The sequence below is a fragment of the Phyllopteryx taeniolatus genome, chromosome 2 (assembly GCF_024500385.1).
Source record: "Phyllopteryx taeniolatus isolate TA_2022b chromosome 2, UOR_Ptae_1.2, whole genome shotgun sequence".
Classification (NCBI taxonomy): Eukaryota; Metazoa; Chordata; class Actinopteri; order Syngnathiformes; family Syngnathidae; genus Phyllopteryx; species Phyllopteryx taeniolatus.
The window spans coordinates 28,850,232-28,875,812 of record NC_084503.1 but is presented as its reverse complement, the minus strand read 5'-3'; the positions used below and the strand labels follow the sequence as shown (position 1 = coordinate 28,875,812).

The 25,581-nt window shown below is 43.6% G+C and overlaps 1 protein-coding gene across 10 annotated transcripts in view; it reads left to right on the top strand.

The window, feature by feature from the left end:
• celf6 (CUGBP Elav-like family member 6) overlaps window positions 1-25,581 on the top strand; it is a 245,313-nt gene that overhangs the window by 100,743 nt on the left and 118,989 nt on the right. The window contains exon 1 of one of the 10 annotated variants that reach the window (XM_061765620.1): window positions 19,982-20,569. The exons of the other annotated variants lie outside the window; for them this stretch is intronic. Within the exon in view, the coding sequence (XP_061621604.1) occupies window positions 20,522-20,569 (48 nt within the window). The 5' untranslated portion in view covers window positions 19,982-20,521. Of the gene's footprint in view, window positions 1-19,981; window positions 20,570-25,581 lie in introns of those variants that run through there. 10 annotated transcript variants of the gene reach the window in all.

Below are 25,581 nucleotides of genomic sequence, written 5' to 3'. Positions count from 1 at the left end.
CAGCATGGGAGTGTGTAATTGTCTGCACGTGCGCATGGTGAAAGCTTTGTCGCTATGATAAGTGACTCGCCGGGTGATTAAAGAGAAGTCTCTCTGTCTTTGCGTAATGAACACAGGAGATCCATCAAGCGAGCGCCTTTGAGGCGCGCCAGGCGCATCGGCAGCTAGAGAGCCTGTGATCTCTCCCCGTTTCAAGCAACCTTGATTAACTCGGCGGTGTATTAAATGGGAAGGTATTGAACTAGGCAGGTGAAACAAAAAAATGTGTCACGTTTGCATTAGGTATGTAAAGAACACGTTTGCCGGATATGCGGACCAAACTCTGACTCCAATCGTACAGGGACCGAACAGCCCGTATCAGGGGGTTCGGTACCCCATACTCCCGAAGCACCCCCCACAGGACACCCCGAGGGACACGGTCGAACGCCTTCTCCCAGTCCACAAAACACATGTAGACTGGTTGGGTGTAGAACTGGTCCACGGCCAGGACGAAAACCACACTGCTCCTCCTGAATCTGAGATTCGACTTCCCGACGGACCCTCCTCTCCAGCACCCCTGAATAGACCTTACCAGGGAGGCTGAGGAGTGTAACCCCCCTGTAGTTGGAACACGTCCTCCGGTCCCCCTTCTTAAAAAGGGGAACCACCACCCCAGTCTGCCAATCCAGAGGCACTGTCCACGATGTCCACGCGTTGTTGCAGAGGCGTGTCAACCAGGACAGCCGTACAACATCCAGAGCCTTGAGGAACGCCGGGCGAATCTTTTTAACCACCTCGGTGACCTCAAACCCAGAGATAGGAGAGCCCGCCTCAGAGAACCCAAACTCTGCTCCATCATGGGAAGGTGTGTCAGTGGAATTGAGGAGGTCTTCGAAGTATTCTCCCCACCGGCTCACAGGGTTTGGTCCGCATATCTGGCAGTAAGTCGGGCTTGTTTTCGGTGAGGGTTGGACTCTGCCAAGGCTGCCCTTTGTCACCGATTCTGTTCATAACTTTTATTGACAGAATTTCTAGGGGCAGCCGAGGTGTAGAGGGGGTCCGGTTTGGTGGCCTCAGTATTGCATCTCTGCTTTTTGCAGATGATGTGGTTCTGTTGGCTTCACCAAGCCGTGACATCCAACTCTCACTGAAGCAGTTCGCAGCTGAGTGTGAAGCAGCTGGGATGAGAATGAGCACCTCCAAATCTGAGACCATGATCCTCAGTCCAAAAAGGGTGGCGTGCCCTCTCCAGGTCGGGGATGAGATCTTGCCTCAAGTGGAGAAGTTCAAATATCTTGGGGTCTTGTTCACGAGTGAGGGAAGAATGGAACGGGAGATCGACAGGCGGATTGGTGCGTCGTCTGCAGTGATGCGGACTTTGTATCGATCCGTTGTGGTAAAGAAGGAGCTAAGCCGAAAGGCGAAGCTCTCGATTTACCGGTCAATCTACTTTCCTACCCTCACCTATGGTCACGAGCTGTGGGTTGTGACCGAAAGAACAAGATCCCGGATACAAGCGGGCGAAATGAGTTTCCTCCGCAGAATGTCTGGGCTCTCCCTTAGAGATAGGGTGAGAAGCTCGGTCATCCGGGAGGATCTTAGAGTAGAGCCACTGCTACTCCACATCGAGAGGAGCCAGATGAGGTGGCTGGGGCATCTGATTCGGATGCCTCCCGGACGCCTCCCTGGTGAGGTGTCCGGGCACGTCCCACCGGGAGGAGACCCCGGGGACGATCCAGGACACGCTGGAGAGACTACATCCTTCGGCTGGCCTGGGAACCCCTCGGGATCCCCCCGGAAGAGCTGAATGAAGTGGTTGAGTGATGGAGTGGAGAGGGAAGTCTGGGCATCCCTGCTAAAGCTACTGCCCCTGCGACCTGACCTTGGATAAGCGGTAGAAAATGGATGGATGGAGAACACGTTTGTGTGTATAATTGTTTTTAGTGGAAGGTGAGTGTGATTGGGCATTGTGTTTACTTCAGGGTGTCAAACTTATTTTTGTTGCGGGCCACATCGTAGTTATGTTTTCCCCCGGCTGACCTTTATGACGATGAAATAGGTATGGGCGACTACCAATACCAGGTATCGGTATCAGGCTGATACCGGCCTTATTTCAATCTATCGGATACATGTGAAGGCTGCCGATACCAGCCACCGATAATTAAGGCAAAATAATCTGATCATGGAGTAAGTCCATCTCGCTAGTAGTTGCCGCTACACTGCGGTTTGACACATCAGCAATTCATCAAAGTTCACTGTTCACAATTATCTGTCATTGTGTTAACTAAAATTGTATTTCTCAAAACAACTAGTGATATTAGCACTATTTACTCAGGATCGGTGAGAACTCAAGAGTGAATACTCATACTGGTATCGGTCTAAAAAACAAACATCAATACTGTGAAACCATATAAACATATTGTCACCTGTTATTATTACATATACCATAAACAACAAATTGATGGATACCTAGTTTTTAAATCAGAAGCCAGTAAAGAAATTGTTTGTCCAATTAATATGCAATTTATTTTAAAAGGGGAATTGCTAACAAAAAAAATTCTTGCAATGTCTCAACGTTATTAAAAGCAAAGACAATCTGCAATTATGGTGTTTTAGCAAGAGACATGAAGTCGATGCACATGATTTGCTTTCGCGGGCCACGTAAAATGATGTGGCGGGCCGGATCTGGGACTCGGGCCATAAGTTTGACACCTGTGGTTTACTCTCTAATCACTGTCTTAGTCACAAGAAAAGGTGAATTTACAGTTGAAACGCCATCCATTGTCTATAATATTTGCCCTCAGTAGCGGGTGAGCTGGAGCCTATCCCAGCCAACTTTGGACAAGAGGTGGAGCCGGGTGCATCCTGGACATGTCTCCAGCCAATCACATGGCACATATAGACAGCTATCTATTCATGCTCACATTCACACCTATGGACAATTTAGAGCCTGTAATAAACCTATCATGTACGTTTTAGTACAAGCACAGGAAGGACATGCAACTTCATCACTGGAAGGCCCAAGATTCAAACCCAGAACCTTGGAACTGCAAGACAGACATGCTAACCACTTCCCATGAAGTTAGATAGTTTCGAATTTAACCTCTTTTCCAGAGGTTTGAACTTAGTGTACAGTACCTCGCAAGACCTCAGTTTGATGAGTATCAAAGGGTTAAGATGACTGAACTAAGGTTTAACATAGTCCCAGAGAGAACAGAGGGTCAAGCAGAATGGAGGATCTGTATCCGTTTTAAGCCGAACAGTTTTACTGTGTCACAGTGGAGTTTTTAAGATGCCGCTGTGGTTTCTTAGTATTATAATTGATGTTTATTGATAATCAGAGTCGATTAGTCGAACAGAACAAAGTTTCTAGAGGGGAGAGAGAAACGAAGACAAAAGACAAAGCACTAATTGGAAACAGGGTGAGAAAAGTAAATCATTACATATCGACAACAATGAAACATTGGATATGAGTGTTGTATGGGGCTGAAGTGCTACACCCTGTGAGGGAAGGACAGGACAAGATAGAACAGGACAAGGACAGGAGAAGAAGCATGTAGGACAAGGGTCGTGAATCCGGCTGTACAACTGAAGTGTGGAGGGATTGACTATGTAAATTATAAAAGTCTATAGGACGAGAGTGTGAGTGAGGGGATACCCGAGCAATTTGCATATTCATGACTTATTTGTCGCAATAAGTGAGTGTGGCCCCACACCCAGCGAAGAGTCCCGGGGTTTGTGCCTGTGGACACATGCAAGTAAATTGACATCGTTTCGCATGCACATAGACTGACAGAAGTGTCCTGTAATTGCTGTGCCTGCACCGCGGAGGCTGAGGACCCCACCCAATGAATCGAGGGGCAGGATCAGACCCAGGGGTCCACCCGTGAGCAGCCCGGCGGACGGGACGCGTCCCACACCAAGGGACCCAGGTCCGCCGGCCCCACCGAGTGCCCCGACAACCGGCCACCCAGAGGAGGCCGTGGGGACCCAATGCCACACCCCCAGCCAACCAGCCTCTCCCCCCCACTATATACAGTGAGTGGCGTGAGTGTTTGCTCGGTGAGTGATCAAGAGGCATAGCTACTGCAGGTCGGCCCATCAGGCAGGACAACCACTGACGAAGAGGGCTGCCCCACCCAGCCTGGCAGCGCCGACCCCCCCGAGTGTGGGAGGTGGACACCCATGCCCTCAAGCCAGGCAGGGACGAAAACTCCACACCAGGCCCCACAGCACGAAGCGGAAGAGGCGACCACAGCGGAACGCAAGGAACGGAGAGAAGAGGAGGATGCAGGCCAGAGGAGCGACAGGTGGGCACCACCGCCCCCACCAATAGCCAGAGGGGAGGACCCAGGCGGGCGCCAGCTGGCACAACCCCATCACCCACGGAACATGGGCGAGTCACCATCACACCATCAATGCTCTCCGGGAGGTAACTCCAGTGGTTCCCCCTCCGAGATCGGGAAGGAGTGAAGAAAGTCCCGCCCCCACAGATGCCGCAAACACAGGGACAAGAGGAGAAGATGCCCACTCCATGCATGTGTCCTCTCACCATGCAAATCGGGCTAAAATGTGAGAAAGAAAAAAAAGGGAAAGACAAATAAATAAATAAATTTTCAAAAATAAAAAAAAAATAAAAAAAAACAAGTACATAAATTAATAAGAAAAAATTAAGAGAATGACAAATACCAACAACAACCTCGACAACAAAGAATACAGAATTCAAAAGTTTACTTTTACACTTACAAAATAGTCTTGTTATTGCCAGATAGCACACTACGCAGGCAAAGGAATCAAGGGTCGAGATTTAGCATGTTGAGGAAGGGTAACCAGCTATCTGCGTATATATGTAATTGATTTTTTCGTTCTGCTGTTATTTTTTTATAATGCAATATATTCTATGATCAGTTTTAGCCAATGATTGACGTTAATAGCTTGTTTGTTTTTCCAGTTCAATAGAATTGTTTTCTTAGCGGTAGCTAACGCAATGAGTAATGATTGTGAATATTTATTAGGGAGATCGATTATGCTTAAATCGCCAAGTATGCACAATCTTGGGGCATTAACAGTAACAGCAAATAAAATCACTTGGAAATGGCAACTGATGGAGTGCTGACAAAAATGCTAAATTAATCCCTGGCCAAACACTACTACTACTTCAACTGTCTTGGATTAGATATTATTGACAAATAAGACCTGACAGGTTTTGGAAAAGTAACTTGAAGCCACCCAGATATCTTTAGCGACCTCCACCAATTAGCTTCAGGATGCTCGACTGCTCAGATTTTTGTTGTTGTTGGGCCCATTAATACATGAATATGCTTTTGCTTGGACAATGATAATAATTGTTACTGATAATCATGCTAACATGAATGACCTTGAATGACTGGGATAAAATCTGGAGTAGCTACTTTTTTCTGAAAACAATAAACACAAATCATGAATAGAATAATGCACATCCCGCAGTTTAGTTTCAGCACCTTGAGATCCAAGGTGTCAAGTACGACGGGTCAGGAACTGTTGGAATGTTCCCGCGATATAGAAGGCAAATGAGGACAAAGGTATCGTCCAAGGTAAACTTCAATAAGGCAGCGTGGGGACCAGTTGACTTTTATCATTTATTGGCCGGTACTTTCACTGCCTGCTGGGAGTTGTCCCACTTATTTCGTCCTATACATACTGCCACTCAGGTGAACTCTAATACGGGATCGGCCCCTGCTTCTCCATCTGATTTCGAGCCTGTGGGAAGGTTTGTAAGTGTTCATTCCGACTACTTATCCGGAGGTTGTCATCCATACATTGAACCCAGGGTCACTGAATCTGATTTGAAACAATGTGAGGCGAAATGTATATGAGTCACACTTTTTTTGCCGAGGGATTTTCCATCCCCAAATCATAAGTGATCCTTTGATTTTCGTTTTTTTGTTGTCAGTCATGGATTGTTATTCCCACGCTGTTGTGGGTAATTTGTTTCCTCATGTTTACAACATCAAACATGGCATCAGATGATGTATTTTGTGTTTGGAAACAAACTCATTTCAAAATGCAAAATGGAGCGTGATTTCAAGCACTTTATCATTTTATAAAGTGACCTCTAGACCCCAGGCATGATTGCATCGTGTTATGCAGCTCATGATTTCCCCATGGATTAAAATTGTAATTAAGTGTGTCACCATGTCTTTCCATAGCTAAAAATAGCCAAATAGACATGATGAGGAGAGTCTCGCTAAGCTTGTATTGTTGGTTATTAAGTGCATACTCCTTTTAAACTAGCAGTGAACAAGGACAGCTTTAACTTGCTCATTTAACTGGACTGAGCATTTTGGCCATAATCACATTTATAGAGAGCTAGAACAGTGCATTTTAATCTAAAATCAAAGCAACGCCAGCAATAGATAATGTCAATTGGTGATAAGTCATCTCTGACATAACAAAAGAAACTAACAAGGTATTACGTTTATATCCCAAAAATGTTTTTTTGGGGAGATAAACGTCAAACCACTTCTGTCACTCTCTCCTTCAGTGTTTTCCTGGATGGTCCTGAAGGGTTCTGAATTCGAATGGTTCAAGTAAAGTGTAATTATTCTACATCCTGTAGTATTTGTGCATTTGTTTAAGGGGTGTGGCCTCATTAGTACATCAGAGATGGAGCAGGTTAGTCTGAATGTGAGCATCAGGATGTGAGTTGTGGCCTCCAGTGCTTCTTTTAAGTGTTGTGATTTTGTATTTCTACGATTGACTAGTTGTCTCTTTCAATAAATGACTGAATTGACAACTGTGTTTTTTCTTGCCCATGTGCGAGAGCATTACATTACCTTAATTGCTGCGTTTTTTGGGGGATTTTTTTCCACTTCAAGCGGCGGCATAGCTAAAGTCTGACCCAAATTTTGGCTCGCAATACAAAGTAAAGAAAAAATAAATAAATCGACCAAGCAATGACTAACTCGAAGAACTTGTAAGTTTGGGCATGTGTAAGTCAAGGTACCAGTGTATTTTAAAGTGAAAACCGAAGATGTGTGCAGTGGAAAAGCGCCATTAATTTGATAAGTGCAAGATGATTAGCTCTGTAACTACAAACGTTGGGGTTGAAATGTTTTACTGTCAGACAGACCTGGCTCAGAGTAGTAAGCTTGGGTAATTGTTTGCATTGTAGAAAACACACTGAAATTTGACAATGGTATCTAAACAGGAGAATTTGGAGAAGCTTTATTTTGGGGCTTGCAGCAAAAGCTTTGAATGTGATGTTATTTGCTGGTGTTGAATGTCGGCCATCATTCGTGACAAACATTCGTCCGTTGACGCTGGCTCGTTGATGTTGTGGGTCACCTTTGTGACAGAGATGACACGCCTGATCAAAGGCTGGCCATTTGCCGCTGGGAGGCCTTGGACTCCCGCCTCCAACTGTGTCTATACACTTGTCTGACCTTGGCCTCACATGGTGGAGGTTCGTGTGGCAAATAATGGTTAATCTGACCCCGGCTAATGCGCCTTCTGTGTCCCCGTCATAGTTCGTTTCATTTCAGCATTCTGTTTCTGTGGGATACGTGGGGCGGCCCTGATGAGGCTTGCCAAAGAGGGTGGTAGGATACTGGAGAAAATTATAACACTAACAGTAGTGAGCAGATAAAAATTAAATGTTGCCCAGACTGTGTCCACCCATTTCTGGTGCACTTTGCCCAAAAGGGGGCACTCTGTACAGCTGCCATCTGCCCGTGATGGCTGGACGTGCCACCAACATTAGCAACAAATCTCACAGCAGCTGCCTTCATCTGCGCAGCTTTGTCTCTTTGTTAGTGTGAAAAACAATTTATTTTCCAAATGGAGCATAAACAACTCATAATCTGAGCACAGAGAAAAGGGTTTGCTGAATGACAACGTTTTTATGTGCCGAAGCAGTTCTACTAACGTTCTATGAAAAGCCTTGTCTTGTTATATTGTCTTTCTAAAGAACCAGAGAAGTGGTCCATCTCTAAGGCCAAATGGCAAATGTTTCTTTCTATGTTAACCACTCAGTCGTTTTTATTGGAGATCTTTGCACAGGCACTAACATTCGGCCAAACATCAGCGTTGGCATTCAAATGTTGAAATTAATTCTGCAGACAGAGTAAAGAGGTGAACAGTCATAACACACTGTGTTCTCCCATTTATTGCCAAGAGCAGAGTTTTGCAATCTCTTTTTGTATGAAGAATAAAAATGCACAAGTCAGGTCAACTTGGTTCATTGAAAAGGATAACGTAAGAATGGCACTCAATAAAGCATAGACTTCTGCCAAGGTCAAACTGTTAACTACAGTGGAAAGAAATTATGTCTTATTCATGCTGGTGTAGAAGTGCTCGATACTAGTACTAATGATGATAGAAGCTGTTATACGTTAGGAGCTGGTGTAAAAGCTGTTCTAGAAACGGGTACTACAAATTGGTGCTCGAAACCAGTACTGACTATTAAAATATGTACAAGTAGAAGTTTGTGCTAGCAGGCTGGTGTAGAAAGTGGTTTAGAAGTTGCCGCTAGAAATTGGGGCTTGAGGAGGGTGTTTGAAGCTGGTGCTATAAGCTGGTGCTATAAGCTGGTATAGAGGCTGATGCTAGAAAGTGGTGAATGAAGATGGTGTAGAAGCATTTTAAGATCTTGGTGTAGAAGATAGCTGGTACTAGTAATTGATAGTAGAAGCTGATGAATAAACTGCTGCTAGTAGCTGATATTAGAAGCTGGTGCTAGAAGCTGGTGTAGAAGCAGGAGCAAGAAACTGATTCTAGAAATTGGCACCAAAGCTGGTGTAGGAGTTGGTACTAGAAGCTGATTCTAGAAATTGGCACCAAAGCTGGTGTAGGAGTTGGTACTAGAAGCTGATGTGGAAAGTTGTTTATTATTGTTGGGTAAGTACTGTAGAAGCTGGTACTATGGGCTGATGAATAAGCTGGTGTGGAAACTAGTTTTGTACCCGGTGTAAAAGCTGGTGCTAGAAATTGTTGCTTGAAGCTGGTACTAGCATCTGGTGTAGAAGATGGTGTGAAAATTGTTTTAGTAGTTGATAAAGGTGGCATAAAAGCTGGTACCATGAGCTGATGAATAGGCTGGTGCTAGAAGCTAGTTTAGTCACTGATGGTGTAGTGGTACATTCACCTGACTTTGGTGCAGACAGCGTGGGTTCAGTTCCCACTCAGTGACGGGGTGAATCTGAGTCGAATGGTTGTCTGTCTCTGTGCCCTGCGACTGACTAGTGACCAGTTCAGGGTGTAAGCTGCCTTTTGCCCGAAGTAAGCTTTGATAGGCTCCACCACCACGCGACCCTAAATAGGATAAGCGGTGTAACGAATGGGTGGATGGATGGATAGAAGGTGTTTAGAAACTACATTTCTAACTGGTATAAAAGTTGGCGCAAGAGGTGATGTTGAAGCTGGTACTTGACGCTGATGGCAGAAGCTAGTGCTAGCAACTGGTCTACACACTGTTTTAGAAGCTGTTGTAGAAACAGATTTTATAGCTGGGGTATAAACTGGTGCTAGAAGATGGTACTTGAAGCTGATGGACAAAATTAGTGCTAGAAACTGGTTTTGAAATTGGTTTAAAGCTGGTGTAGAAGTTGGTGTTCACATCTGGGACTAAAGTTAGCATCATATCTGATACTTAAAACTGGCATGTACTATAATAAAAGCTGATGCAGAAAACCTGTATCCAAACTGTAACCTAGATCTTCAACACAGCCGTGTGATATTATTAGTAGATGCGCCATCCATCTACAACATGTTATGGTAGTCACTTATTTTGCCTTTTTCTGCTAGTAAACTGTCTTGCATTAATGCTTTTGTGCTTGGCGGATGTAACAAAGTATTGCGCAGCTCGCAGTGTCTAGCAGAGCAGGCACCAAGGGCAGATTCATCATGGGCCTTGTAGCTGCCACTCCTCCTGACCAGCCAACTCTGACCCTGCCCTGTCGACACAGCAGGGATGCTTAATCGCCACTGACAACTTCTATATGAATCCACATTAGTCAAAAATCCTTGCAACTACTACTGGTAATTTGTATGCCACTGACCACCAGTAGGTGCTAGGCCTATACCGCCACACTATGGTGTACTCTGCTATTTTACTGTCATCGGAGGAGTGTGGAAATAAAATGGTGGGATGCAGAGCATGCGGGATGAAGTGAAAGGTTTGCCATATGGTCGCTCAGGTTGCCACAGAGACAGAAAAGAGAGCAGGTCCCAGTAGTGAGCTTTGTTGATTCTATTGTAGTCTGTTATAATGACAAAATTGTGAACTTGAAGCTTTGCTGCAATGTTTCCATAGTTTTTACCCTGTCATTCACGGAAACAACACACTTGTGCTGAAATTCCCCATCCACTTGGAGTAGAGTTGTATGGCTCAAGATGATAGTAGTAGTGGTAGTAGTAGCACCATACTGTATTATTCCATGGATGGCAGGAATAATCAGAATCAGAATCAGAATCTGTTTTATTGCCATCGTCAGTAAAAGGTACATTCACAATTACGATTTTTTTTCTTTATGTGTTAAGCTCCAGGTTATTCCGGTTGCACAAGCACACCAGCCGGGCCATCTCCCTCCCGTAAGCAGACTCATCACCATCCGATATAAGCCTGACGAGGGTGGTGTCGTCTGCACACTTGATCAGTTTCACAGCTTCATGGCTGAAGGTGCAGCAGTTGGTGTACAGGGAGAAGAGCCAGGGGGAAAGTATACAACCCTGAAGGGGGCCGGTGCTGATGGTCCGAGTGTCTGAGTCCACAGATGCTGCAGGAAGTCTGTGATCCCCGTGCAGAGGGAGTCGGGCATGTTGAGCTGGGAGAGCTTGTTGTGGAGTAGAGCTGGGAGGATGGAGTTGATGGCAGATCTGAAGTCCACTGACAGGACGCTGGCATAAGTTCCTGGAGAGTCCAGTTGCTGCACAATGGAATGGAATGCGAGGTTGACTGCAAGCAGGAGGGGGGAGGGGATTAATTTGAGGTGGGGCAGCACCAGGCTCTCAAAGGTTTTTATGACTGCAAGACGTCAGCGCCACAGGTCTGTATTCATTAAGTCCCGTAATCCGTGGCATTCTTGGGGACAGGGACGATGGTGGAGGACTTGAAGCAGGCCGGCATATGGCAAGACTCCAGGGAGGTGTTGAAAATGTCTGTGAGGATGGGAGCCAACTAGTCTGGTGTCAGTTGTCAAGGTTTGATGGGCGACAGAATCGAGAGAAGTGGGTGATGAGGCTCTGGGCGAGGGCCAGGATGGTCACACCTTGAGGGGCTTTAGATTTATAGTTGGTAATTTGCCTAAACCCTCTAAAAACAGATGCAGAGTACAAATAAGTAAAAGACTAGAAGAGACCTTACTATGCAAATTAGCAATATTAAGACCCCCAGAAATCATGCTTTTTGCAAGGTTAATTGTTCATAACAATAATGAATGGTCAATGGGGATTTGACATCAAAAAATCAACAACAGATTACTTTGTCACATGGACATTGAATATTTAAGTGCGGAGCCCATTTGATCTCCTTTGCTAACCAAAATATCAGCATATATAGAGGCACGTACATTAAATTATTTTTATATTACACTGGTGAACACAATTTTTGTTGAGTTCGGTCTGACAGCTGTTTCTCTATCACGTCAAGTTTTTGAACAAAGTGAGAACAAAGTCGAACAAAGGAAATATATACCTATGTAAATAAAACACTAAGATGGAATAGTTATAAGCTTTGAAAACAAACAAAAAAAACCAGCATAAAACGAAATAGAACTTAGAATGGTATGGCCATGGTTACAATGTTAAGAGAAAAACCAGCACAAATCCTCTTAATTCCTACGATGCTGGCTTTCTGTTTGCAGATATTGATAGTACTGACCTATTGGGAGCTGCACACACCGCTCACCACATTGTCTCAATTGTGACTGCACAAACAAGTTGCCACGTAACTGTAGATGAGTCCAATTGTAATCAGCTGGCAAGTCTTACTACAGCTAATCAGTGGAATTTTGCTTATCTGGAGGGTAAGCTGTGGAGAAAAAAACTTGACATCTTGGAAAAAAACTGACTTCAATTTTGGTATCAGCATGCCAATTTTAGTTTTAATTAGCCTAAAAATTTAACTCAACAGAATTTTTTTTTCAACGTGTTTCCCAGTGTTATTATTGGTAATGGGAAGGTCTGATTTCTCTTCTAACGTTCTGAACTACTGTTTCAATGCAAGGGTCGTATTGATAGAATATGTAACTCATGTTAAGATATTGCCTCACTAAAGTTCATTTTCCTGTTTTATGGTTATTATGATGGTGTTTTTTTCTTTTTCATCAATGGTGGCATCACAAAAAAGCACAAAAAGATAATTATTATTGTAGAGTGAATGCTTTAGATCCTAAGGAAATGAAAAATTATCTGCCATAACTTTGATAACAGCGGGAGTGCTTGGGAGGCGAGTCGCTTCACATGACTAAGCACAGCTCTCATTGTGATGTATATTCAATTCTTGTCCTTTAATAATTATCACCTTCGCTATATTGCACTTAGCAGCCAAGACAGAAATGTTATCATAACAGAGTTTCTCTATTCCCATCAGTGGCTACAACATGAAAAACAAATAAAAGCCAAAGAACAAGTGAATTACACTTGTGGATTGAATGCTCAAAAATACTGTAATTATTTCATTTCATACATGCAATTGTTCACACACTGACTAAAAATTTACTTGGTAAGCCTATTTGAACTCTGTTGCTAACCAAAACAGCAGCACCAAGGCACCTAAATTAGCATAATAGATTTGTAGGCTGCATGTAGACTGTGATGGACGTAAGACTTAAAGCAACACACTGAGCTTTAAACGAATATTGTGAAAAAAATCATGAAAGGGTCTGACAAGCCTGTGACACACAAGAGATATTTCTCTTTCTGCAGATCAGTGAGGTTGGACAAAAAAGAAACACGGAGACTCAGTTGGGAGCATGTAACAAAAGTCCAGATGCAGAAAGAGACATTCAAAGGCAGCACGTGATGAAGCTCATGTGTTGGGATCGTCGCTCCAGACGAGTCGTACTGATGGAAGGATTTCAATCTGTTTTATCTCCTCTGTCTTCTTTTTCCCTCCAAGTTATACGGACCATGTCCCTCTTTTTCCCTCCCTTCCCTTTTCTCTGCTTCAGTGAGGCAAAAGATCTTAATCACGCCTGACCGTAATCTAGCAGAGTGGAACGCTTTTCTTCAATAGACTAAGGGTTATTGTCTGGCAAAAAAAGGGAAAGAATGTGCAGTTTGTGTGTGTTTCATCCAAATGCGTTCCTATTGCGGTAAAACCTGCAGTCAAAGTGACAGGCAGGAATGAATAAGTCACAGCCTTTATCTCTTTGAGGAAAGAAATGTGGTGGTTGCGATTTTTTTGTTGTGCTCACAACAGTCAGCGTAATGCTCATAAAGAAAAAGTGTATGTAGCACAAATCGGCATAATTTGTAATTAATATGGTAGCTGATTTGATGACGGATGTCCACGGTGGAAGGGGTTAGCACGTCTGCCTCAGTCGAGAGGTTTGGGTTCGAATCTCAGCTCAGGCCTTTCTGTGTGGAGTTTGGATGTTCTCCCGTGCTTTGCATGGGGTTTCGCTCGTAACTGTACAGACTCTAAATTGTACAAACGGTGTACGTGAGTTTGAATGGTTGTTTGTCAATATGTGCCGTACGATTGGGTGGTGACCAGTCCAAGGTACACCCCGTCTCTGGCCAAAAGTCAGCTGACCCCAATGACAACAAGTTGTATGGGTAATGGATGGATGTCATAAGGTCTGCCATAATAAAAACTTTCGTTCTATTTTAAACTAATTAGCAGTAGATAACTGATCATAGATGACTCGCCCATGTTCCGTGGGTGCTGGGGCAGTGCCAGCTGGCGCTCCAGCCTGGGTCCCCCGCTCTGGCTACTGGTGGGGGCGGTGGGGCCCCCCTGTCAATCCTCGGGCCTGCTTCCTCCTCTTTTCTCCGTTCCTTGCGTCCCGCTGCGGTTGCCTCTTCCTCTTCTCATGGGGGGGGGGGGGAGTTTTTATCCCTGCCTGGTTTGGAGCGGGGTCCCTGCAGCCACCTCCGGGTGGCCGGTTGTCGGGGCGCCTCCGTGGGGCCCTCGGTGTGGGACCTCCGCCGGGCTGCTCTCGGGTGGACCCCTGGACCTGATCCCACCTCTCGATTGATTGGGTGGGGTCCTTAGCCTCCGCGGTGCAGGCACAGCAATTATGGGACACTTCTGTCAGTTATTGTGCATCCGAAACGGTGTCAATTCACTTGCATGTGTCCACAGGGACACACCCCTGGGAATTTTCTGAATTCACAAAATGCAAGGTCTTGTGATAATGAATTTGTGGCATATTTTCCTTGTAATTCTGAATCGTACAACCTCAAGGAAATTTTACTTCAGTGTGTTTTCTAAAATATTCATCTGATGCTTCTAACTGACTCAAAGTGACAAGCCAACAATCATACTGAAATCGTCTCACAGTATTCGTTTTTAAGTTTGACTTTCTCCGTTGTGATGGCAGATCCCTCTTTTTTCCCCTCCCCATTCCTCCTTTTTTCTCTGTCACCTCATTTTCTCCTTGTTGCTTTTTGTCACTTTTCTTCTGTCGCACTTTGGCATCTTTCTTGTTCTCTTGTGTCGTTGTCACTTCCCATCTCAGCTGCCTCGTTTGTCATTTCCTTCTCGTTGCTTGTCTTTTGTAGACAAATATGGAAAAATTCTAGTTTTTTTGACTGATGTCAAAAAAAGGGTTTCACAAAAAAAAGTGATTAACTCAGTAAATACAGTCCCCTCCCAAACTATTGGAACGGCAGGACAATTTGTTTTTGTTGTATACTGAAGGCATTTGGGTTTCAGATCAAAAGATGAATATGAGACAAAAGTTAATAATTCCAGCTTTTATTTAGTGGTATTTACATCTAGATGTGTTAAACAACTCAGGACAGAGCACCTTTTGTTTGAAGCCACCCCCTTTTCAAGTGAGCAAAAGTATTGGAACATGTGACTGAGGGTTGTTGCTCAGGTGTTGCCTTTTAGATTGATTGTTTAAACATTAGATATTGCTTCTTTTTGGCTTTGGGTTTCACCTGTGAAAACTGCATTTGCTGTTCATCAAAAATGAAGACCAGAGAGCTGTCCATGGGAGAAAAGCAAACCATTTTGAAGCTGAGAGAAGAGGGAAAATCGATCAGAGGTATTGCACAAACACTGGGCAGCCAATACAACAATTTGGAATGTCCTGAAAAAGAAAGAAACGACTGGTGTACTGAGCAACAGACATCGAACAGGTCGACCAAGGGTATCAACAGCAGTTGCTGACAGAAACATTGTGAGAGCTGTGAAGAAACACCCAAAGTTACCAGTCAGTGACATCACTGCCAACCTCCACAGGGCAGAGGTGGAGTATCACAAGCCACTGTTCGATGAAGACTTTGAGAGAAGAAATATACAGGCCATACGACAAGATGCAAACCACTTATCAGCAAAAAGAATTGGAAAGCCAGATTGGATTTTGCAAAGTAGTACAGAGATGAGCCACAAACGTTTTGGAACAAAGTTTTATGGACTGATGAGACCAAGATTAACCTCTACCAAAGTGATGGAAAGGCCAAAGTATGGCAAAAGAAAGGATCTGTTTATGATCCAAAACGCACAAGCTCATCTGTGAAACATGGTGGAGGTAATGTCATGGCTTGGGCCTGTATGGCTGCTTCTGGAACAGGCTCACTAGTCTTTATTTATGATGTAACTCATGATGGTAGCAGCAGAATGAATTCTGAAGTCTGCAAAACCATTTTGTCTGGCAATTTACAGAAAAATGCATCCAAACTAATCGGGAGAAGCTTCATCATGCAACAAGACAATGACCCAAAACATACTGCCAACACAGCAAAGGACTTCATCAGGGTGGAATAGTGGAAGGTGTTAGACTGGCCAAGTCAATCACTGGACCTTAACCCAATAGAGCATGCATTTCACCTCCTGAAGAGGGGACTGAAGGGAGAAACCCCCAGAAACAAACTAGAACTGAAAGAGCCTGGAGTAAAGGCCTGGAAAAGCATTTCAAATGAAGAATGTAACAGTCTGGTGAAGTCAATGGGTTGCAGGCTTGATGCAGTTATTGCGAGTAAGGGTTATGCCACCAAATATTAAATATTATTCATTCATTCATTCATTTCCCGTACTGCTTATCCTCACTAGGGTCACGGGCGTGCTGCAGCCTATCCCAGCTAACTCTGGGTGAGAGGAAGGGTACACCCTGAACTGGTTGCCAGCCAATCGCAGTAAATGTTATTCACTCAAAGTTAATTTAATAATGTCTGTACCAATACCTTTGCTCACTTGAAAAGTGGGTGGCTTCAAACAAAAGGTGCTCTGTCCTGAATACCATGAAATAAAAGCTGTAATTCTGAACATTTGTCTCATATACATCTTTTGATTTGAAACCCAAATGTCTTTAGCATGCAACAAAAACAGAAATTAACCTTGTCGTTCCAATACCTTTGGAGGGGACTATACATTTCTGATCATTAGATTATTTTATTTGAATGATAAAGCTTGCCTACAAATGGGATGGGGAAGTTTTTTTTCTCCAAAAGGGACCAAGTGTTTTGTTTTTATAAAGTCCTCTAGGGGCCATACTCAATTTTTGAAAAAAATATGATGCAATATGGTGGAACAAATGTACATATCTACATATTATGTACATTTAAATGTTTTGCAGCTTTTTCTAAAAGTTCCTCTGAGGCATTGTGAGGGCATTTCCCAAACTCAAAAACTTGGCTCATTAGCGCCACACAGATTTCTTTGAAAATGTTCTCCTTGAACTCAGTTTCACTTAGTAACATGAAATTTGATAAGCATGTATATCACTAGTAGACCTTCAAAAAAGTCTTAAGAATCCAGTCCCGAAAAGACGCAGGAAGTCTTCTATTTTGGTTTGAAACGGCCATTTTAGGGTCATATTGGCCATTTCCAGGAGTCCTTAGAAAATAAACTATTCTTAGAGACTTTTGACTCTTTGTCCAATTGTTCACCAATTTTAATAATATTTTTTGGGTAATTCAGTCCCTGAAGACAATTTTACTTTGCAACATTAACATTAACCCATGCCCCAAAAGATACAGGAAGCCTTCCATTTTTAATGTGATTCTAGCCATTTCCAGAGGTGCTTCAAAATTAATAAGAATTTTAGTCAGATTGCGACTAAATTTTAATTAAGTTTGGAAAATTGTGCCGCTGAAGCCAGTCTCACTTGGCAACAAGGACCCCTCAGCCTAAAGGTCTGGTTTTAGGAAGCTATTTTAAGGTCATTTTGGCCATTTCCAGGTTAACTTCTGAAGCAAATTTGTCTGAGAGATTTCATCATATAGCCAACAAATTAGTATAATATTTTTGAAAATGTATACCTCGAAGTCAGTCTGACTTAACATCCCAAAATTCAGTTGGCATGTCTATCGAGAGGAGACAAAAAAAAATAAAAAATCAAGACGCTTAAAGGCAGTGGAAGTGTGCTTGCCATTTGATGTGAAGCAGCTACTGTATTTTAGGGTCACGTCCATTTCAAGGTGTACTTCAGAAGCAAACTAGAGATTTTGGAGGACTGGTACCACAGATGAACCAGATCTACTAGACAAATAGCTGATGCTGAATTGCAAAACTATTTTAGTTTTTGTCATCGCATCTGGGTGGAGCAGTCTGAGGTGTAATTTTATTTTAACTGTGACAATAAATCATACTATTATAATAGAAAAGCTCATTTTATGTGAGTAACAGTAACAAATTCTTATATTAAGAGAATGGTCATACCATTATAAGAAAGAAAATAAAGTCTTACAAACAAAAAGTGATTTGAAAATGTAAATTGTTTTAATATGAGAAAAAAAGTAATTTTACAAAAAAACATTTTGAGGGAATACAGTTGCAATATTGCCACATAAAAAAGTCATTTCATTGGGAAAATAATTAATATAATTAAAAATAAAAACAATTTGTAAAAATGTTTAAGAGAATTTAGTCATACTATTAGAAGAAAACAAAGCATTGGTCCCAAAAAAATGTTTTATTATGAGAATAAATAGTGATACAATACAGTCAAAATGTGAAATGAAAAAGATCGATTTTATTTGAAAGAAACTCACAAGGATACCGTCACTTTATTACGTAAATACATTAATTTTCAAAATTCACTTTACGAGAATAAAGATTTAATTTTATGAGAATAACGTTGCAATCTGAAGAAACCTGAACTATTTCAAGAAGAAAAAATTATTTTATGAGAATGAGGTTACATATGTAATGATTTTATTTGTAATATGAGAATAAACTTGTCATTTTATGTAAAAATAAACTCTTCTTTAAAAGTTATGTGGAATGAGGCCCATTTTTTAAAAAATAGATATCTTATGTGGGAAAAAAACACTTTCCTCAGTATGTTCTGCCATCTCAAATGAATAGAATAATAATTTCTAAAAAAAAAGACATTTATAGAGTTAATCAGTGGAAATAATGTAACCTTTCATTTAAGTGCAACAGCCCGGTGAGACATTGTGCACGTGTCCAGTCAACTACAAACAACCCAGTGAGCTATAGCACTTTCCGCCATGTACCTGGCGTACTCGTCAATAGCCTGAATAAAAGCGAATGCTTCCCTGCATCTGCCGAGCCTTGTATCCTTTTATTGATTTCTCCCTGGCCGTTTGCTCGCCCCCCAGCCGAAGCCCGGATGCAATTCAAGTGCCGTGTGGGGACGCGTTAGCAGCATAGAGGCTGGCACGATGTGGTCAATAGCCTCGGGCAACGAATGAGCTCTCGCGTGGCGTATGGCTGGAGCAGCTCGATGTACAAGTACTTCCTCTTTTCAGCTCACCTCACGCCTCCTTGTCAAATTAAATGATGGAGGCTGGAGGGCTTTCCGCAGGCCTTCGGTGGGCTTCTATCTCTGAGCGGACGAGGCGGGACTGTGACAAACACCGCACGTTCCCCCGCCAGAGCACACTTCAATTGTTCCGTTTGATATGCCATCAGCTTTCAACGCGGTGCTTCAGGAAATTGCATTTTTCAAACGGATCTTGGTCAGATCCACAAAACAAGGCACTTGAAGATTATGGTTGGTTTTAACAATGTCACATGTTTGCACTAGTGCCGACGGGGAAAGAATAGAATCATTTTCACAATGTGTAGTCACTAAAAAAAACTGTTTTAATTTTCACTTCTCAACTACTTGCTATCTGGTCAATAACGCCTCCTGGAATTGAAATCAAGACCCTGAAGCCAGTTTAGCTAGTCCAACATGGGTAGACCCACAAAAGTCATTTGGGCCTATTTGAGTGTTGCTTGAAAGATTAACTTGTCCTAGAGATTTTGTGCTATTGCTACGCAATTTGAATGTTTTTGAAAATTCAACTCAGCTAGTTTCACTGAACTAAGTGAAAGTTTGTAGGCATGTCCATCATGAGGAGACTAACAACAACAACAAAAAAGGCTCGAGAACCCATGCCTGAAAAGATACAGGAAATCAGCGATTTTGGTTTGAAGAGGCCATTGTAGGGTTATTTTGGCCATTTTCAGGGGTCAAGACAAGATTTTGTAGGATTGCTATTAAATTTTAACGATATCTCGAAAGTGCAAAAAATAAAAAATAAAAAGACTATGGGCACAGTTTGGCAGTAAATGTTGCTTAATCACCAAATTTGTCAGGCGTTTAAATTTTGGCGAAAATTTAAGTTTGGTCAGCGCTTGAATCCTCAAAATTGGCTTAATAGCACCCCCTGGAACGTTTTGAAAATCCAGTCACCGAAGCCCGTTTCACTTAGAAACATGCCATTTTGTGGGCATGTCTATTTTCAGTACCGTATTTTCACGACCATAAGGCGCACTTAAAAGTCTTAAATTTTCTCCAAAATGGATGGGGTGCCTTTTAATGCGGCACGCCTTATGTGTGCCAAGTTCCAAAATCTGTGAATGTTGTGTGACTTTGATGAGCGCTCCGCTTGACAGACTGGGAGCATTTCCTGCCGACACGCTGCTTATATAGAGGAAAGGTGGACGTGACTGAGGACAGCATGGCTGGATGGGCGAGGAGAGAGTGGCTGAGTGAGAGAGAGAGACCGGATGTCCCTATTGATCTGTGACTCCATGCGCGCCCATCTCACAGCCACTGTGAAAAACCAAGTGCAGCAAATGAACCCGGAGCTTGCCATCATTCCGGGAGGCTTAACGAAGGAACTCCAGCCGCTGGACATCGGTGTAAACAGGGTGTTCAAAGTGAAGTTGCGAGCGGCGTGGGAGCGATGGATGACAGATGGCGAACACAGCTTTACTAAGACTAGGAGGCAGCGCCGGGCGAGTTACGTCACCATATATTAATGGATTGTGGATGCCTGGGCTAAGGTATCTGCTTTGACTGTTCTCCAAGCTTTCGCGAAAGCCGGCATCATTGCTGAACAGCCCCCCAGCAACGAGACTGACTCCGACAATGATGAGAGCGAACCCGGCATGTTTGATGGAGAACTTGCCTAGCTGTTTCGGATACAGAAGATGAGGACTTTGCTGGATTTGTGCATGAGGACTGATCAAAAAAATAACGTGAGTACATTGATAAACACTTCAATAAAGTACAACCGAAATCAGTTTTGCTCCTGCTGCCTTTTTAAAAACATACGCTAGCACGCATGCTAGCGTATGTTTTAGCGTGCGTGCATGCTACCATATGTTTTAAGCTAGCGTATGTTTTACCATGACTGCGCCCAATAATAAGGTGTGCCTTATGTATGTGTTAAATACAGAAATAGACCCCGTAACTGAGACTGCGCCTTTTAAAACGGTGCGCCTCATGGTCGCACAGGAGGTTGGTCAATTTGGTTTGAAGCGGCCTTTTTAAGGTTATTTTGGGATATCTCCAGGGGTCTTAAAAATTAACTTGTGCTAGAGATTTTACCTGATTGCTACCAAATTCTAACCAGATGGATGACACTACACTACAAAGAAATTCAGTTTTCGTTGTAGTGTGGGCGGGGCATGGCTGTGAAGTTTGATGATTCTAAATTCTAATAACTCAGCTCAGCAAACATTTAGTATCTGATGAAGTTCCCATTCTTAAGAGACACATAAGTGCCCACAATTGACATGAATATATGGATAAATAATTCTGCTCCTTCAAACTCAACATCGTCACATTGTGGTGTGCCTGCCAACTTTAAATTTCACCTCAAGGAAAGACTGTTTGTGTGTGCAGAACAATGGGACGTGTTGATAATGTAAACATAAATTCATGAATGCCAGCATAATAGGGTAGCTGCTCTACATCTTCCTTGTACATTTATTACATATTTGCAAAGCATAGGGAAAGAAAAACAAATTTATCTGGTCGAGGATGAAGCCATTACTCTGTCTATTACTCATTCACGTGAGCCTCCAGGCCGATAGAGGGAAAAGAAAATGGGAATACAGATACTGTTCATTTTACGCTGCCTCTTGGATAGATTCTGTTGTGGTGAGGTTTTGCCGACACTGTTTATTTTATTCCTCGACATGAGCGTGCAACACCACTCATGCATGTGTGCAATAAACATTACACTCCAATGTGCAGCCATGCTTGTCTTGTCCCTGTACTCACATGACCCCCCCACCCCCTCCAACACCAGAGTTTTATTTTTTTTTCTCCGCTCATGCCAAAGCAGAACGCGTTTGTCATTATACACTCTGCAGCAAAATTATTCACTTGGCATCGACGGCGCATCACGTTTTCACAGACACCGCCCCACCTCCCCCATCCCCTCCAATCTCAATATGAAATAAAGCAAAACCATTTAGACGCGTTTGGAGCTCAACCTTTTGTTTGTCACACCTGGGGAGCACAAATGGATTCTCATTGTAGAGAAGATTGAAACTGTATGCTTATTTACACCATTCTGCTTTCTTTAAAAAAAAAAAAAGAGCCAAAAATACGACAGCGAGTCGCCCCTAGTGTTCTTCCATGTTGTCTTCACTCGTCTAAGCCTGTGTTTCCCAGCCTTTATTGAGCCAAGGGATACATTTTACATTAGAAAAATCTCATGAGACTACCAAACAAAAATGTCACCATAAGTATAAATACTAAAATCATGATGGTATGCAATAGTAGTGGAAGAGCATTTAATATTTCTGCATGTCACTATGTCAGTGGCATAAATAAATGAACAAAAATACATTTGTAGTAAATAAATAACAATTTTCAGAGCAGTTAATTGAAAATTGGATGCATTCCACCCAATGATCTCGTCCAACATAATGTGTTGTGGCACAGTATGGCACAGTAACCAGAGACGTGATGCTTCCCCTTTGCACGTTTTGAAATATGCATATCAAACCCACACACCCCATTCCAACCCGTCTGTCACAGCTGAAGTGATAACCGTACATCTTTTATTACATTATTGCAAAATATGTGTAACATTTCAAATGCAATTCAATATGCAGATTATGTCAACGTTTAGACAAATTACTAAAAGTGGGGGAAGGCAGCCCGGAAAAAGCTAACGTAGCTCCTGGCGATCCATCAGCAACCCAGGGCAATTGTTCACACCACCAAGGAGTTGGATGCTGAATCTTTGGCGCGCAGATGTTTCAATTCCAATATGTGGAAGTCCTCCATGTTGTTTTTTTACACACAGAATACCGTGTTTCTGCAAATAGTCATGGGTGTGGAGTCACCACATGTAAGAGTCTACTGGAACAGCTTTTAAGATGCCCACATAACCTAATACTGCGAAGTGAACTCTTTTACAGCATGCGGAAAGATTCCATACTTTGATTCACTTGAGAGACTGTTTACATGCTTAGGAGGGTGCTGCTGTTTTGGTTAGTAATGACATTCAAATTAGCTCAGATGGGTTCAACAGTTATAAACTACCTAAGAACAGAGATGATTACAGTTACTGTTTTAGTTCCTGATTGGGGGGTGGGGGGTGGGGGGGAGACGTCTATTTGAGGGAGGCCTATATCAGAATCAGAATCAGAATCAGAATCATCTTTATTTGCCAAGTATGTCCAAAACACACAAGGAATTTGTCTCCGGTAGTTGGAGCCGCTCTAGTACAACAGACAGTCAATTTACAGAACACTTTGGAGACATAAAGACATTGACAAAAAACAACAACAAACAACAATTGTGCAAAAAGATGCAGAGTCCTCAGTTCGAATGGCTAATATCGCAATAGTCCGGTGCAATGACCATTGTGCAAAGGGCACTGAGACTTCAAGGAGTGTATGCGGTTTAAAGTGACGAGTACTGCGATAATCTGGGACAATGGTTGTGCAAATGTTACAGATACTCCTCAATCAGTGTGCAAATGGAGCAGATGCTACTCTGGCATGAGTGGCCACTATATGCAAATAGTGCAGCACGGCGAGACAACTACAGTGAGTGCACGAGTAATACATAATACAGAAATGTGACAACGAACTCAAGTCAAAAAATTGCCAGCTTGTTGTAATGGAATTGTAAGTTAGCTGTTCAAGAAGTTGATTGCAAGAGGGAAGAAGCTGTTGGAATGTCTACTAGTTCTAGTTTGCATTGATCGGTAGCGCCTACCTGAGGGAAGGAGCTGGAAGAGCTGGTGACCAGGGTGGGGAGGGTCCGAGAGGATTTTGCACGCCCTTGTCTTAGTTCTGGCAGCGTGCAAGTCCTCAAGGGTGGGTAGGGGGGGTACCGACAATCCTTTCAGCAGTTTTGATTGTCCGTTGCAGTCGGAGTTTGTCCTTTTTTGTAGCAGCACCAAACCAGACTGTGATGGAAGAACACAGGACTGATTCGATGACCGCTGTGTAGAACTGTCTCAGCAGCTCCGGTGGCAGGCCATGCTTTCTCAGAAGCCGCAGGAAGTACATCCTCTGCTGGGCCTTTTTGAGGACGGAGTTGATGTTGGTCGCCCACTTCAGGTCCTGGGAGATTGTAATTCCCAGGAACTTGAAGGTCTCGACGGTTGACACAAGGCAGCTGGACAGCGTGAGGGGCAGCTGTGGCGAAGGATGCCTCCTGAAGTCCACGATCATCTCTACAGTCTTGAGCGTGTTCAGCTCCAGGTTGTGTCGGCCGCACCACAGCTCCAGCCGCTCCGCTTCCTGTCGATATGCAGACTCGTCACCGTCCTTGATGAGGCCGATGACAGTGGTGTCATCTGCAAACTTCAGGAGTTTGACAGTCGGGTTCGCTGAGGTGCAGTCGTTCGTGTAGAGAGAGAAGAGCAGCGGAGAGAGGACACAACCTTGGGGCGCCCCAGTGCTGATGCTGCGTGTGGATGAGGTGGCCTCCCCCAGCCTGACCTGCTGTGTCCTGCCCGTCAGAAAGCTGTAAATCCACTGGCAGATGGCAGGTGAGACGCTGAGCTGGAGAAGCTTGGATGAAAGGAGTTCAGGGATGATGGTGTTGAACGCTAAGCTGAAGTCCACGAACAGGATCCTCGCGTAGGTCCCTGGACTGTCGAGGTGTTCTAGGATGAAGTGCAGTCCCATGCTGACTGCATCATCCGCAGATCTGTTCGCTTGGTAGGCAAACTGCAGGGGGTCCAGCAGGGGACCTGTGACACTCTTGAGGTGGTCCAGCACAAGACGTTCAAAGGACTTCATGACCACAGATGTCAAAGCGACAGGCCTGTAGTCATTCAGACCCGAGATTGCAGGTTTCTTGGGGACTGGGATGATGGTGGAGCGTTTGAAGCAGGATGGAACTTCGCACATTTCCAGTGATCTGTTGAAGATCTGAGTGAAGACTGGCGCAAGCTGGTCCGCGCAGACTTTGAGGCAGGATGGAGACACGTGGTCCGGGCCTGCCGCTTTGTTAATCTTTTGTTGTTTGAAGATGCGTCTCACATCCTGTTCATGGATGGTTAACGCAGAGGTCAGAGGTGTGATTGTGGTCGCGGGTGCGGCCGGGTTGGTGTGTGGTGTGAAACTGTCCTTTTCAAATCTGCAGTAGAAGGTATTCAAGTCGTTGCCTAGTGTGCTATTGTTCTCAGCTTGGGGGGATTAGTCAGCGACTGGAATGCATGCCAGACTGATTTAGAGTCGTTTGCGCTAAACTGTTTTTCCAACTTTGCTGTATAGATCCTCTTTGCAATGTTAATTTCTTTGGTCAGCTGGTTTCTAGCTCGATTATACAGGGCCCTGTCCCCGCTCTGATATGCGTCCTCCTTAGCTTGGCGAAGCTGCTTAAGTTTAGCAGTGAACCACGGCTTATTGTTGTTGAATGTGCGAAATGATTTTGTTGGAACACAGACCTCTTCACAGAAACTGATATAGGATGTGACAGTGTCCGTATATTCATCCAGGCTGCCAGTTGAATTTTCAAAGACACTCCAGTCTGTGCAGTCTAAGCAGCTTTGAAGTTCCATCTTGGCTTCATTTGTCCACTTTTTGACTGTTTTCACTGTAGGCTTCGCACATTTAAGTTCTTGCCTGTACGTCGGTATTAAGTGAATTAAGCAGTGATCAGACGAGCCCAAGGCTGCACGAGGTATAGCACGGTATGCGTTTTTTACCGTGGTGTAGCAGTGGTCTAAAGTATTATTTTCCCTGGTAGGACAGTCGATGTGCTGCTTGTATTTAGGGAGTTCGTGGTT